The sequence below is a fragment of the Rhinolophus hipposideros genome, assembly GCF_964194185.1.
Source record: "Rhinolophus hipposideros genome assembly, chromosome: 9".
Lineage (NCBI taxonomy): Eukaryota > Metazoa > Chordata > Mammalia > Chiroptera > Rhinolophidae > Rhinolophus > Rhinolophus hipposideros.
Genome location: NC_138055.1, coordinates 35618279 through 35635327, shown reverse-complemented (window position 1 = coordinate 35635327; position 17049 = coordinate 35618279). Strand labels below are relative to the sequence as shown.

General features: G+C 36.2%; 1 protein-coding gene across 26 annotated transcripts in view; it reads left to right on the top strand.

Annotated features, from left to right (window-relative positions):
* The window catches only part of SOX5 (SRY-box transcription factor 5), a 944197-nt gene that overhangs the window by 736152 nt on the left and 190996 nt on the right, over positions 1-17049 (top strand). For all 26 annotated transcript variants that reach the window (XM_081058265.1, XM_081058274.1, XM_081058286.1 and 23 more), the window contains 2 exons: positions 2046-2218; positions 7464-7532. In XM_081058265.1, the coding sequence (XP_080914391.1) occupies positions 2046-2218; positions 7464-7532 (242 nt within the window). The remainder of the gene's footprint in view (positions 1-2045; positions 2219-7463; positions 7533-17049) is intronic.

Genomic DNA, 17049 nt, shown 5'->3' with positions numbered 1-17049 from the left:
TTCTATCAGTTATTAAAATGCATAATGCCACCTTAAGCTTTTAAATTATTCTTCCATATATTTACATGAAATACATTTTTCTGAGTGTATAAATAATAATATTCATTGTAGAAACATTTTTTAAATATAAAAAATATGAAAAAAATATTAAAATGACCTGTGAGCCACTATTAATATATAGATAAATTTTCTTCCAGTTTTTTTCTGTATAGATATAAACATATATTGAGGTGTTTACCCAGAAGTTTCATTTCTATCCAACTTTTTCACCTACCTTTATATCATAAATAAGTTCCCATTTCATTAAATCTTATTAAATATTTTTTGCATAGATGCAAAATGCTCTAGGATATGGATATCCCATAATTGTTTGATTTTTCCCATTTGACATGTAGATTGTTTTTAGTATTTCATTTAAAACACTTATTATTACTTGTCTTCATTTCCTGCAATTTTCTTGGGTTAGATTTTTAGAAATGAAATTGCCCCCTGAAGATTATGAGGATTACAAGGACATAATATGTATTATTTTTCCTAGTATGCACCCTAGAATTGTGGTAGCAGTGTACTCCTTTACTGACAATGTATGAAGATGCACATTTTTACCATCATTTAAATATTACCATTTTAAAAATATTCCCATTATTTAGAGTATTTAACATTAGGACTTTAATTACAATAGTCATATACTTATTATTTTTAGAGTAACTGTTCTTCTTTTTGATGGAATCCAAATATCTGAGGTATAATAAAGTATTAGTGGTAATCTATTGAGCACCTGCTCCAGATAAGGTATTAGGAATAAGGAATATAAGACATGAATTTTGCCTTATATTCACTCAGAATTTGTTTCTTGGATGCTTTTTCTCTAGCTTATTTTCTAAATTACATTAGAAACTTTATTTGTATTCGAAATGGGCACAGGACAATTATAAGCCACTAACTATAGCTACTACATCCTAAAACAGCACATGCTTTTTCAGCATAAATTGATAGGGAGAAATGCAGTGGAATGAGGAAGGAAGACTGAGTTATAACAGATTCTTCTATTTAATTACATATACAGGTGGCAAATGCATTATTAAAAATAATGCTTAGTGTCTTATGTTTCAAGTGAAAATTGTAATTAAAAAGTATGTTCTTTTCTACTGCTAGTACACTACCATAGGGGTCTCATCTATCTGGTGAATTTTGAAAGAACAATTAAAAGTGATAATGTTTCTGTTTCAGTGAACTGCTCACATTTCCAGTGTATCAAATAAGTATTTTAGCCTAAGACAATTCACTGGCATGTTTTAAAATCTTGAGCATAGTATTTATTTTAAATGACTGCTGTGACTTCTTCAAATCATGGATTTAACTATAATCTTGGTGACCATAATGCGATCTGTTAGTTTTCCAACAACATTACATTCTTTCATGATAGACTAAACTTGCATTCCTAAACTTGAGTATTTTCTCTGCTAGCTGTATTCTATTTTTGAAGAAAGTCTGAGCGGCCTATGAGAAAACAGTCAAAAACTTGATTGGCTAATAAATGTTTTTCTACCCTTTTAATGTAGGATTCCTTATTTCTGATTCTTAAAGATTCTTTTTAAAGAATCGTATCACTGATAGTAATACCTTGATCTCTTAATAATTATAGTTGTTAAATGTTCACATTTTTATCTTGCTTCTTTAATTGATTAGAAAAAGAACTACTTACGTACTTTTTGTTTCCATCAGATCCCTGCATATAACACTAAAAATAGTAGCCTCTCTGCTGACAGTTTTTGATTTACTTGTAAAATAAAAGGAAAAACACGCCATAGATTATTATTTGTTATAAATTTTAAAAATCAAAATATTTGTTTATTCTGATATTTTGCAATGGGTAAATAACCATCACTTTTTACTGTTGAGTTAAAATCTAAAAGAAGGTAAGTATATGTGTGTTGAACCTTATATTTGAAATAGTGCTCTATACAACAGAATTATCGTCACTGAAAAATCACTGTCTTCTCATTTCTCCTTTCTTGTATGTTTTATTGTCATATTATTTTCAGGGACTCCCGAAAGTCTAGCTGAGAAGGAGAGGCAGCTCATGGGTATGATCAACCAGCTGACCAGTCTGCGAGAGCAGTTGTTGGCTGCCCATGATGAGCAGAAGAAACTGGCTGCATCGCAGATTGAGAAACAGCGCCAGCAAATGGAGCTGGCCAAGCAGCAACAGGAACAGGTGAGTAAGAAACTAGGTTTTGTTTTACCTGCTATTTATGTCACTCTCGGTAGGCACACAAAGGTCAATTAAATCCTCTTCTTTCTTCCCCAACATAAATATAATAAAAAGGCAAAACACCAAAGCAAACAAAAAACTCTGATCTGAAGGAGCTTATCAACTACTTTAGTGGTACTAAGCATGGAAGTAATTATAATCAAGGTGAAACACTGATAGCTCCTGAGAGAAGTACCAAAAAGAACCATAGAGGGCCAAGAGAACATTTCCAGTCAGGGACATTATGAAAGATTTCATTAATTCTTCAAAGCTCATACCAAACAAATGTTTGGTATGAGCTTTGAAGAAAAGATAGGATTCACCAAGTGAAGTAAATTTTCAATTGTGGGGCAGGAATTTTAGACAGGAGAGTATTGAAATATTTTAAATAAGAAACCATAAGGATCTAAACTAGATAGGGTAATAAATATGGGAAAAAGAAGAAAGGAATAAAAACCTTGAGCAGCACAGGGTTTCACCAAAAAGTTATGGATAGTTGAACTTTTTGAGTGGGCAAAAGGGAGAGGAAGAGTTTTGAGCTTGAGTCATAGTTGGGGGAAAAGCAGGTGACTTGATTATGAGTATGTTGCGTTAGAGTTGTTGTCAGGTTGTCTATCTGTAGGTATATGTGAGACAGGCAGACGTACCAATCAACAGTTTGGAAGAGAGGGCTGAGCTAATTGTTTGATAATCTACAAATAGAGATGGTAGTTTAAATCACTAGAGTAGATAAACTGTATTTATTTTTCAACAAATACTAATCAAGTGCTTCTCATGTGCCAGGCACTGTGTTAACTGCTTAGCCTACCTAAGCAGTTAATCAACCAGAAAGACAAAGCCCCTAAGTTCTAATACAAAGAGGTGATTAACAAAGAAAAAGAGAAATTAACAAAATAATTTCAAGTAGTGTTAAGAAATTTGAAAAAATGTAAGAATAACTTGATAAATAGATGATTGGTATAGCAGGACAGTGTTTCCTAGATTGGGTAGTTAGATCTGGCAATTAAGCTAAGATCTAAATGACATATAAGAGAGCCATACTGATATGGGGGCCCAGAGTGACTCATGCAGAGGAATGGCAGGTTCATAGTCTTAAATTAGAGTGATGGTAATATTACAAGAAAGTGGATCCTTGGGAGATACTGGTATATAGCTTGTAGAGAAAGGGAAATGAACATGTCCAGAAGCAAGAAGCTACCAGGTTTGTCATTTAGATTCTTGTCATTGGCCTTGAAGAGTATGGCTTCTATGGAGCTTTAGTAGCAGAAATCAATGAGAATTGACATGTAGAAGAATTGAAGTATAGTGGTAAAATGGAGGCAATGTATAAGAACTATTACTTAAAAAGTAAATTGGTAGTAATGCTAAGGGAAGATAGTGGGTGTCATAGGGTCATCGGGTGAGCTTACATATAAAGATGGTGCATCTTTTCCAGGGCTAACTCCCTTTAACATCTCATCTTCTGGGCTCAGTCCACTCACCATCCTAAGTGGAGGAGAACCATTTATTTAGTCAAGGATATTTGTGTTCCTCTACAAATACTGCAAAACCTTCTAAACAGCTTTCAAAGTGTAAACTAGCAGAGTGGAAAGAGGTAAAGAAATATTCAGATTATGTTTGAGGAGACCCGCTTTCATTTAGTTTATTCTACTTGGTGGTTCATCCCTGCTTGATAGATGGCATTTTATTTTTAATGAAACACCTCATCATTTTCCTTAAAGATATATTTGGCCTATTATTGGCTATGGTCCATATTCCTCTTGGTTTATCTTTATGATAAAACAGTTCAGAATGGCTGCCTACGACAGTCTACAAAACACCACTCTTGCATTTTTAACTCTCAATACCTTCAGACATCTAAATCTGGAAAATTCTAGGAGCCTCTGAAACTGTAGGTCTGATGGGGATATTTCTTTGTAGGGTATCCCTACTTTGGTGGGACACACTTGTCCTAAAAAAACTGAGCAATCACTAATGGAGAGCAGGTTCCTATCTTTCTCTATCACAGTCTGGCCTAAATATCATAAAGGATTCTAGAATTTTTTTTTTTTTTACTTTCTCTGACATTCTCCTTGGAACTTCAGAAATTCTTAAGTTCTTCCAGAATTGCTTCCCTATATTGGAGATGCCATACAATGATGCCTGTAGAGCCTGAAAGAAGATCCCTCCTGAGAGCTACAGGTCAGATTTCTGGAGCTCAGTCTCTTCTTCCAGATCGTCCACCATGCAGTGCTGGCATGCCTCGTCACCACACTCATGGTCACTGATCTTTTCAACAGGCCACAGAGGATTTCTGAAGGACATTTAGTATTTATTCCATAAGATTCAGGTTAGGCTGATCTTCTCTTGAGAACTCCTTTTCTGACCCTCGGCCCAACACTTCCTACTCAGTATAGGGTGTCCCTACTCTGTGCACCCTAGTCTTCCTATTACAGCCCCTAGAGATGCTAATGAACCTGTTTACTGATCAGCCTTTCTACCAGACTCTCAGCCCCATTCCACGTTCATCTAGTCAACAAATAGTGAGCACCAATTTGATGCCAGGTCCTGTTCTAGTTACTAGGATACAACAAGGAATAAAAGAGACACAAATCTCTCATGTATTGAGTTCTAGTTGGGGAAGAGATAGACAATAAATAAAAAAAGTAAAATATAGTATATGTTGATAAGGATTATGGGGAAAAATAAAGCAGAGAATTAGGGCTGAGGGTGCCAGATAGAAAGATAGGTTCTTTTAAAACGAGCGCTCAGCGAAGACCTTATTGACAGGGTAATATGTGAGCAGATACTTGGAGAAGGTGAAAGGAGTGAGCAATGCAGTTATCTAGGAAAAGAGTGTTTCAGATGGAGGGGAAAGCAAGAGACCCAGAGGCAGGGGTATCCTTAGGAGGTAGGAACATCCTTGGTGTGTTCAAGAGACAGGAGAGCAGTGTGGCAAGCGTAGAGTGACAAAGGGAAGAGAGGGAGGAGAAGAAACCAAAGAGGTAGCAGGAGGCCAAATCATATTGGGCTTGCAGGCATTATATGGACACTGGCTTTTACTCTCAATGATACAAAGTGTTTTCAAAGATGAATAACATGACACAATTTATGTTTTCAAAGGATCTCTCCAGATGCTGCTTTATAATAGGTTTTAGGGAGCAAAGGCAGAAGCAGAAACAACAGATAGGAGGCTTTTGGAACAATCCAGGCAAGATGCAACACAAGTTTGGAACAGGAAGAAGGGTGGAGGGGTATGAAGTGATTAGTTTCTTGATAAATTCTTAAGATGCTAAGAGTATTTAAATATCAGCTGAAATACTGGTATGTGGAGGGGAAACAACTGGACTCAAGGGAAAAGGTGATATTCCTTCTTCTATTATCTCCTTTCTTCAGGAAAAAAAAAATGATTATTTTACCACATTCCTAAGATAAAAGAAACCATAATTGTACCAATGTCCATAAGGGAAATAAAAAGTTCATTTTGCAGCCTTGTAGACCCATCCCCTTCATATTAGTTCTTTATTCTTATTCATAGTAAAATATTCTACAGGTATCAATTTTTTTCTTCAATTTTTAGCTTTCTGATACTGAAGTTAAGGAATATACTTCTTTATGAACATAAAAGTGATTTTAATATGATGAGAATAAGACGTAACACTTATTTATAAGATAATGATAAGTTACATTCTCATGGGAAGGTTTCCTACCCTACATCATGCAAAGAAGTCATTAAAATTTTCTTCTTGTCTATTCAGTCAAGCATTCTTCATCACCTCTTCATTCTATACTCCTTTTGCTCCAGGCTTCTTGCAAACGATAAGCAAAATATCCATGATCTCTAACATCGCTGTATTTATGGATTTCTACCTAGGAGACAGAGATGCTAATTAAAACAAAACAAAAATAACTATGAAATCATAGTACGGTATGTGTTAAGTTAGAGGATGTTATCAGAGCAAATAAGAGGGTGATTATGCTAGTTGCTGGCTTAAAGACCACTTCAGATGACCACATTGAGGGCCAAGTGCTGAGTTTAGTTTTAAACCTGTTGAATTTGAAGTACCTTTGGGAATGTCATTGGATAAATGGGTCTGAAGCTAACAGCAAAGGTCTAAGCTAGAAAAAACAAATTTATAATCACTTGGCATACATGTGGCAGTAGGTACAAAAGGAAAATAACTGAGGCTAAAATTGAGCCTTCCAAAACTACAACTTTGGATGGCTGGACAGCCTTTGAAGGTGACTGAGAAGGAGTAAACTGAGAGGTAGGGACAAAACTAGGGAAATGTGATGTCCTAGAAGCCAAGGAAGAAAGTTCAGGATCACTGACAACACTGAAGTGTTGAATCTGATGAAAGGTCAAAAGGTGAAGACTGAAACACACTTCAGAATTTAAAAAATGAAAGTGACTGGTGACTTTATTAAGAATCGTTTTAGTAGAAAATGGGAGCAAAAACTAGAATAGAGTCCATTGAAGAGCTGGCTATTTAGGGGTTTGTGGAAAGAAGAAATGAGGACAGTATTTACCAAAAAACAAAACAAAACAAAATAAAAATACCAAAACCTCACTAAGGAATCAAGCGTCTTGCAATACTTTCTGCTGCTCTGAACTCCTTGGTCAACACAACCTCACGTTTATGCAATATTCTTTTTGCAGAAAAAAGCTGAAACGTCAAAGACAATACCTTCTTTTTTTTTTTTTTTTTTTTTTTAAAGAAAGGGTTTATTTTTTTTTTTTATATATATATTTTTTTTACATTTTTTTTTTTTTGCCTTTGTGTGTGTATGTGTGTGTGTGTGTGTATGTGTGTGTTGAGAGCCCAGTGGCCCATGTGGGAATCGAAACGGCAGCCTTCGGAGTTAGGAGCATGGAGCTCTAACTGCCTGAGCCACCGGGCCGGTCCCCGACAATACCTTCTTAATATATTACCAGGAAGTGGGATTTTTGAAACTCTAACATTTCATACTGGATTGGGTTACCTTTGTATTGTCTTAGGCTTCATTTTTTTTTTTTGAGGGGGGGTGGCAAATGAGACATAATGGTTCCTGAAGACTAAATGTCTTTTTGATCCTACTTAAGGATGAATTGCTGGTACTGTAGGGACACACGTACATCTGTTTGCACCATCTGAATCAGGCCAGATCACACTTTGAGAAACAGAACATTGGTAATTACCCCCTCGACTACAATACACTTTAAAATTTTTCATGTGCAATTTCTCCACAGATTGCAAGACAACAGCAGCAGCTTCTGCAGCAACAACACAAAATCAATTTGCTTCAGCAACAGATCCAGGTCAGAAACCATAATTTCAAATATACGTCCAATTAAAAAGTATATATTTGTGTATCATTGTTTCAGATTCTTAGATGAAGGGAACTAAAATGGCTTCCAAAGTAAAAATGACTTTCACCCTAGTTCATGATGTATTGCCTCCCGCACCATGAGAATTGTGAAAATGGTAGCTCTCTGTCATAGGCCTTCCTGTGGCAGGGAGCTCCAGTCTAAACAAGCTGATGGTAATTTTCATTTTGTATTGAAGTGGAATTAATGTTAGAAATGTTTCATTTTCTCTATTCTTTAATGTTTAAAATGTGCCCGGAAGTGTTCTTATGGGGGAGGTCCAGGGGAACCAAATCAGACGGGTCCATCAGGTTTTCCGTTAGAGAGCAATGGCAGAGAGAGCTTTTTACTGGATGCTCAAGAGCCATGTGTGATAAAGCTGGAACTTTGGTGTTCAAGTAGAATTTCACCCTTAGTATTACTGGAACAAACCAAGACTGAGGGCTCTATAACCTCCACAGTTTCCTTATGTGGCAATTTGCAATAATAAGGAGCATCAAACAAGAAGGAAGAAAGCAGCCTATATTAGTAACAAGGAAAAAGTTACTTGCCAGGGATCCATACCACTTGCTAGCACCATGAACTTTGACAAAATGTGTATCCTTTCCTGAAGATTCCCTTTCTGAAAGCACTATTTCAAAGAGGGTTTACAAGGATTTAATGAAGTCATGGATGGAGAGCTTTAGTGTAGTGTCAAGGCACATAATAAGTGTTCAATATATAGTTGCTATGACTAGAAAGAAAAGGAATCTAATTTATGGAACTATGAATCCAACTCTATGTAACATCATCCATCTGGAAGCAACTGTTAGATTTGCAGTCAGGTTATCTGGGGGAAATCCATCATTCTCTTGAAGTTATATTTTGAGAATCCAGCATAGTTTATTAAATGTAAATAATATAAGTGAGAGAGGAAAACATGTCAAGATTATTTCATTCATGTGTTAATTATGTTTAGGCTTCTTTGTCAGAGAACTTTCTCCCATTTTATCTAACTGGGTCAGGTACACTTAATTTTTTTGCCCTGGTTGATAAAGACCAATCAGGGTTTACTCATTTTTGTTCTACCTGAGATTTTGGTGAGCTGGTCACAGCTTCAGTGAGACAGAGAAACATCCCTGAGATGATCCAACCAGGAGTCTTTGTCTTCCTTAACTGTAATTATGAGCAGCATATTTCGAATGTGACATGGTCCTTCTGTTCATAGCTGGAGTTGTGGTAGTTCAATCCAATGGTTTGAACTTGTCATAGGATTTTCATGTTCTTAGACTTAAGTATGCTGACTTTGAATATAATTTTAGTTGATGGTAGCAGTTTCTCTACATTGAAAATGTTTTTAATTATTGAAAACTATTATAGAAATGTCTCGTTATAAATAAGATACAATTATATAATCAGCAATATGACCCTTTGCAAATCACTCAGTTTCACTGTAATTTAATGAGAGTACCATTAGTTTTAAATTTTTATAACATTTATGAGACACAGTGTCCTTTGTTAAACATAATTTCAAAAATGCATCTAAACCCATATATATATATGTATATATATATATATACATATATATGTATATTTATATGAATATATATGTGTGTATATATGTATTATCAAGAAGGCCCAATAAGCTTTGTTTTTTAATCATTTAAATTTAGCCAATACCTTCAGAACTGTTTTGAAATTATTCCACAATTATGACCACTACATTCATAATGTGGATTTTAAGTTCTGTCATAATGACAAAATGTTGAAATGGATGGATTCTTGCTCCAGATCATGGAGCACTATAATTTCTCAGAACACTTTTAAAATAAATTGCCTTAAAAATTATCTGTCCTAGAAATTATATGACTATAGAAACTGTATTCTAAAGAGCTGAAGCCAATTTTAAAGACTTGCCCAAGATCACACAACTAGTTACAGGTAGAAATGGGATCAGAAGCAAAATTTTCTGACTGTTAATAGTAACTTTGCTGAGTACGAGAAATTTAAAAAGTAGAATTTCTATTCGATCAAAATGTTCAGCTCCTGGCTTCCACTAATTTGCAAAGTGAAAAAAGAAAAGAAAGGTCCTAAAGGAAATAATTTTGCACTGATGGTAATTTGGGAAAAACATTAAGAGATATGTGGAGATATTATATCTGTGTGTTTAAGTACAGATAAATGATACTGACAGTCAAAACCCATCGAGATATTATTTTAAAAAAAGGAAAGAGTGAATGTTTCAGGTAAAAAAAACAAGTACTGAGTAAGACTGACAACCTGAAAAGAATTCATTTTCACAGCTTCTAGTATATTCATTAACTAAAAGCATAGTTCTAAAGCATATTTTATAAATTGTTAATTTGGAGCAGTCTTACAAACACTTAATAGTAATGAAAGTCACAATAAATTTAAAATAGTCTATTGAGAAATTGTTCAAACAGTTATGAAGAGAGATTGTTCAAACAGGAAGCACTGATATAATGGCATGTGTAGAAATAGAAGATTAAAAACGTAGAACAGATCCTGTTTTTTCTCACATAAATCCATACCATATTTCTTTTTATAGAACGTTTTCTCTCCCTTGTCTTTTTCTTTCCACTTCCTTCTTTTCCTTGGCAGCATAGGATAAGGAGGAAGAAGAGTAAAAATCAAACCTGTTCTTATGGAAGGCAAACCAAATTTATATTATATTTTATTACAAATTTTATTATAAATTTTTTTTGTCAATGAATACATAATCAAATGTTCACAGAAGAATTTACCATAGATTAAATTGTCTTTGATATCTGAATATACTTCTATAGTGTATTTTGAATTTGATCTGCTACATCTTTTTTCTTTCTTTTTTTTTTTTTTTTTTTTTTTTTTTTTTTTTTAATTAATTTTATTGGGGTGACAATTGTTAGTAAATTTACATAGATTTCAGGTGTACAATTCTGTATTACATCGTCTATAAATCCCATTGTGTGTTCACCACCCAGAGTCAGTTCTCCTTCCATCACCATATATTTGATCCCCTTTACCCTCATCACCCACCCCCCACCCCCTTACCCTCTGGTAACCACTAAATTATTGTCTGTGTCTATGAGTTTTTGTTTCTCATTTGTTTGTCTTGTTCTTTTTGGTCTATATACCACATATCAGTGAAATCATAGGGTTCTCTGCTTTTTCTGTCTGACTTGTTTCACTTAGCATTATTCTCTCGAGATCCATCCATGTTGTCACAAATGTTCCTATATCATCTTTCCTTAACGCCGAATAGTATTCCATTGTGTATATGTACCACAACTTCTTTATCCATTCATCTATCGAAGGACATTTTGGTTGTTTCCATGTCTTGGCCACCGTAAACAAAGCTGCAATGAACATTGGAGTACACGTGTCTCTATAGAGAAATGCTTTTATATTTTTGGGGTAGATACCCAGGAGAGCGATTGCTGGGTCATATGGTAATTCTATTCGTAATTTCTTGAGGAACCTCCACACTGCCTTCCATAGCGGCTGCACCAGTCTGCATTCCCACCAACAGTGTATGAGAGTTCCTTTTTCTCCACAGCCTCTCCAACACTTGTTACTATTTGTTTTGTTGATGAAAGCCATTCTGACTGGGGTGAGGTGATATCTCATTGTGGTTTTCATTTGCATTTCTCTGATGATTAGCGATGTTGAGCATTTTTTCATATGTCTATTTGCCATTTGTATATCCTCTTTGGAGAAATGTCTCTTCAGGTCCTCTGTCCATTTTTCAATTGGGTTGTTTGTTTTTTTGTTGTTGAGTTTCATGAGTTCCTTGTATATTTTGGATATTAGCCCCTTATCAGAGGAACTGTTTGCGAAAATCTTCTCCCATTCAGTTGGTTGCCTCATTATTTTGCCAATAGTTTCTTTTGCTGTGCAGAAGCTTTTCAGTTTTATATAATCCCATTTGTTTATTTTAGTTTTTACTTCCATTGCCTTTGGAGTCAAATTCATAAAATGCTCTTTGAACCCAAGGTCCATAAGTTTAGTACCTATGTTTTCTTCAATGCAGTTTATTGTGTCAGGTCTTATGCTTAAGTCTTTGATCCATTTTGAATTAATTTTGGTACATGGTGACAGGTAGCAGTCCAGTTTCATTCTTTTGCACGTAGCTATCCAATTCTGCCAGCACCATTTATTGAAGAGGCTGTCTTTCATCCATTGTATGTTTTTAGCTTCTTTGTCAAAAATTATCTGTCCATATTTATGTGGTTTTATTTCTGGGTTCTCAATTCTATTCCATTGGTCTATGTGTCTGTTTTTCCGCCAATACCAAGCTGTTTTGATTATTGTAGCCCTGTAGTACAAGGAAAAATCAGGGAGTGTGATACCTCCAGTATTGTTCTTTTTTTTTAATATTGCTTTGGCTATTCGGGGTCTTTTGTGGTTCCAAACAAATCTGATGATTTTTTGTTCTATTTCTTTAAAAAATGCCATTGGGATTTTGATGGGGATTGCATTAAATCTGTATATGGCTTTGGGTAATATGGCCATTTTAACTATGTTGATTCTTCCAATCCATGAGCACGGAATGTCTTTCCATTTCTTTGTGTCTTCTTCAATTTCTTTCAAAAATGTCTTATAGTTTTCAGCATATAAATCCTTCACATCCTTGGTTAAGTTTATTCCTAGATATTTTATTCTTTTTGCTGCAATTGCAAAAGGAATTGTTTTTTCTATCTCTTTTTCTGAGATTTCATTGTTGGTATATAGGAAAGCAATGGACTTTTGTACGTTGATTTTGTAGCCAGCAACTTTACTATATTCATTGATTGTTTCTAATAGCTTTTTGGTGGAGTCTTTAGGGTTTTCTATGTATAGCATCATGTCATCTGCAAAGAGTGACAATTTAACTTCTTCATTCCCAATTTGGATGCCTTTTATTTCTTTCTCTTGCCTGATAGCTCTGGCGAGGACTTCCAACACTATGTTGAAAAGCAGAGGTGATAGGGGACAACCTTGTCGTGTTCCTGAACGTAGAGCAAAGGGCTTCAGCTTTTCACCATTAATTATGAGGTTAGCTGAGGGCTTGTCGTATATGGCCTTTATTATGTTGAGGTATTTTCCTTCTATACCAATTTTAGTAAGTGTTTTAATCATAAATGGATGTTGTATCTTATCAAATGCCTTTTCTGCATCAATTGATAGAATCATATGATTTTTGTCCTTTATTTTGTTTATGTGATGTATCACATTGATGGATTTGCGAATGTTGAACCATCCTTGTGCCCCGGGGATGAACCCCACTTGGTCGTGATGAATAATCTTTTTAATGCATTGTTGTATTCGATTTGCTAGAATTTTGTTTAGGATTTTAGCATCTGTATTCATCAGAGATATAGGTCTGTAGTTTTCTTTTTTTGTGTTGTCCTTACCAGGTTTTGGTATCAGGGTAATGTTGGCCTCATAAAATGAGTTAGGGAGTACTGACTCTTCTTCAATTTTTTGGAAGAGTTTGAGCAGGATTGGTATTAGATCCTCTTTGAAGGTTTGGTAGAATTCACTGGTGAAGCCATCTGGTCCAGGACTTTTGATTTTGGGAAGGTTTTTGATGACTGATTCAATTTCCTTACTGGTGATCGGCCTGTTAAGATTTTCCAGTTCTTCCTGATTCAGCCTTGGAAGGCTATATGTTTCTAAGAACTTGTCCATTTCTTCTAAGTTATTAAATTTGGTGGCATATAGTCCTTCATAGTATTCTTGGATAATCCTTTGTATTTCTGTGGTGTCCGTGATAACTTCCCCTTTTTCATTTCTGATTTTGTTAATTAGTGTCTTCTCTCTTTTTATCTTAGTGAGTCTAGCCAAGGGTTTGTCGATTTTGTTAATCTTTTCAAAGAACCAGCTTTTTGTCACATTAATTTTTTCTATTGTCTTTTTGTTCTCTATTTCATTTAGTTCTGCTCTGATTTTTGTTATTTCCTTTCTTCTGCTGACCTTGGGTTTCGCTTGTTCTTCTTTTTCTAGTTTTTTAAGGTGTAACATGAGGTTATTTATTTGGGATTTTTCTTGTTTCTTGAGATAGGCCTGTAATGATATAAATTTCCCTCTTAAAACTGCTTTCGCGGCATCCCAAAAATTTTGGTAAGATGTATTTTCATTGTCATTTGTTTCTATGTATCTTTTGAGCTCTCCTCTAATTTCTTCTTTGACCCAGTCGTTCTTTAAAAGTATGTTGTTTAATCTCCATGTATTTGTGTTTTTTCCTGCTTTCTTTTTGCAGTTGATATCCAATTTCAAAGCTTTGTGATCAGAGAATATGCTTGGTATGATTTCAATCTTCTTAAATTTGCTGAGGCTGATTTTGTGTCCCAATATATGGTCTATCCTTGAGAATGTTCCATGTACACTGGAAAAGAATGTATAGTCTGATGTTTTAGGATGAAGTGCTCTATATATGTCAATTATGTCCAATTCATCTAATGTGTCATTTAGGGCTGCGATTTCGTTATTTATCTTCTGTTTGGATGATCTATCCATAGCTGTCAATGATGTATTTAAGTCCCCTAGTATAATTGTGTTTTGGTCAATTTCCCCCTTTAGTTCTGTTAGTAGTTGCTTGGTATATTTCGGTGCTCCCTGATTGGGGGCATAAATATTGATGACTGTTATGTCTTCTTGTTGTATAGTCCCCTTTACCATTATGAAATGTCCATCTTTGTCTCTTGTTATCTTTTTCACCCTGAAGTCTGTTTCATCGGAAATCATTATGGCTACACCTGATTTTTTCTGGGTACCATTTGCTTGAAGTGTCAATTTCCACCCTTTCACTTTGAGTCTATGCTTGTCCTTGTAGCTGAGATGTGTCTCTTGTAGGCAGCATATGGTTGGGTTTAGTTTTTTGATCCAATCTGCTACTCTGTGTCTCTTTATTGGTGAGTTCAGTCCATTTACATTTAGGGTGATTATTGATATGTGAGGATTTCCTGTCATTCTGTCTTTAGTTTTCTGGTAAGGCTGTGTCTCCATTGTTTCTTTGCCTTTTTGTTGTTGTCTGTTATTTCTGTGTGGTAGTATTCTATGATGTTTCCCTCTGTTTCTTCTTTTATTACAGTATATATTTCAGATTTGGATGTTTTTTGAGTGGTTACCCTTGAGTTTATGTAAAAGAAAGTTTGAAATTTAGAGTATTCCAGTTTCTTCAGTCCGCTTACTTTCTCTATTCCCATATTCCAGTTCAGGCCTTTACGCTCCCCCTTTTTATGTTTTGGTTGCCACAAGTTGTCCCTGTTGATGGTGGTCTAATAGCCTCCTTTAGTATTTCTTGTAGTGCAGGTCGTGTATTAGAAAATTCCCTCAGCTTCTGGATGTCTGGAAAGGTCTTTATTCCTCCTTCATATCTAAAGGAGATCTTTGCTGGATATATTATTCTTGGCTCATGATTTCTCTCTTTCAATAGTTTGAATATTTGGTTCCATTCCCTCCTAGCTTGTAGAGTTTCTGCTGAAAAATCTGATGATAATCTAATGGGCTTTCCTTTGTAAGTTACCGTCTTCTTTTCCCTGGCTGCCTTGAGGATTCTTTCTTTATCATTGATTTTAGACAGCTTCAATACAATGTGCCTTGGTGAAGGCCTGTTGGGATTGAGGTAATTAGGTGTTCTATTTGCTTCTTGGATTCGAGGATCCAGTTCTGTCCACAAGTTTGGGAAGTTCTCATCGACGATTTGTTTGAATATATTCTCTGTTCCCTTCCCTCTTTCTTCTCCTTCTGGTATACCCATTATTCTTATATTGCTCTTTCTGATGGAGTCAGAAAGTTCTTGTAGAGTTCTTTCATTTCTTTTAAGTCTCAAGTCTCTTTCTTCTTCCCTCTGTGTAAATTCCAGGTTCCTATCTTCGATGTCACTGATTCTTTCCTCCATCTGGTCAACTCTACTACCTAAGCTGGATATTTTATTGTTAATTTCTTCTATTGAGTTCTTAATCTCCAGAAATTCTATTTGGTTCTTTTTCAAGATTTCAATCTCTTTTGTAAAATGCTCATGGTGTTCTTTGATTGTGTTTCTGAGTTCATTAAACTGCCTTTCTGTGTTTTCTTGCATCTCGTTCAGTTTTTTCAGAATTGCTATCTTGAATTCTCTGTCATTTAAATCACAAAGGTCCATATCTCTAAGTTCCTTTTCTGGAGACTTTTCACTTTCTTTCTGAGCTATCTTGTTGCCTTGGTTATTCATGGCAATCACTGATTTACTATTTCTCTTCCTAGACATCTACAGGAGTGTCTTCTGCCACAGGCTGATAGGTATGCGAAGAGCTTTTGGAGTTCCAAAGCTCTTTCTACACCAGATTCAGAGCCCGTTTGTTTCAGCAGTTCTGTTTACTCCTGCAGGGATCCGCCCAGATAGGTGGGGCCAGGGGCGGGGTGAGTTGTGAGAGGTGGCCCAGAGCAATGGCGGCGACCACCACCACAGCCAGTCTGCTTCCACAGCTCCCTCCCCTTTGCCGGAACTAGTTGAGCTGCGAATCTGTGTCTGCGATCCACAGTTCTCAGAGCAGCAAATATTCTGTCCTTTGATCCGACACTGCTACTTTATCGCTTCTAGCACCGGGCAGGTGGGGGCGGGGCGAGCTCTGGGAGGGTAGGGAGGGGGCGGCTAGTCTCCGTGCCTAAGGCTTCCGTTCTCCGCTCGGCAGTGAGGGCTTAAACCACCGATTTCAGCCCTCTTCCCTCAGTCTTTGCTCCGAGGTCTGCCGTGAGCGAGCGTTGGGTTCAGCGGTTTTGTATGCTGCCCCCTCAGCCCTGTGGGCCGTAAGCGGAGCCCTAGCAGTCCGAGTCCTTCCCTCTCCCGCAACGGGGGTAGTTCCGGGAGCAGCGGGCTCCGAGCACTGAGCTAGGTCTGTGTCCTGCGCCCGCGCGGCTCCGGCTCCGTCTCCGCACTTCTCCTCTCCCTCCTCCCCGGCTCGCGCGATTCACCCACCTGGAGGTGAATTCAGTAGTCGGCCTCTTTGTCTTGCCTGTCTGCTGTGCAAGGAGTCCTTTGTGGAGTTATTGTTGTCCGATTCGTTGTAAATTCCAGGGGAGCGTTACAGAGGCTCACCTCACGCCGCCATTTTTTCTCTTACCTTTCTTTTTTCTTTCTTAAATATAAAGCCTTAAGACATTATTCATCCTGATTGCATTTTCTTTGATGTTTTATACTATTGTTGCTTTGGACCTTGGAAAACAATGCTTCCCAGTTCCTTTACTGATAGAATATTGGACTGCAATGTTTCTAATCTACAATTAAGGCTGCATTTTAAATTTCTGTTTCAATTATAAATACATAAGAAATTAACTTGGTCCAAATATTGATAGAGGCAATGCAATGCATTAGATGGGTTAGACAGATCTGCTAGATGGGTCAGATTGATAGGGTAAAAGAGCAGGACATATTTTCACACTTGAAGAAAATGTTAAATGACAGGAGGATGACGTTCCCCAATATTTTTCTCATTCTTTTACTTAGATCTCTTTAAAGGAGAGGTTA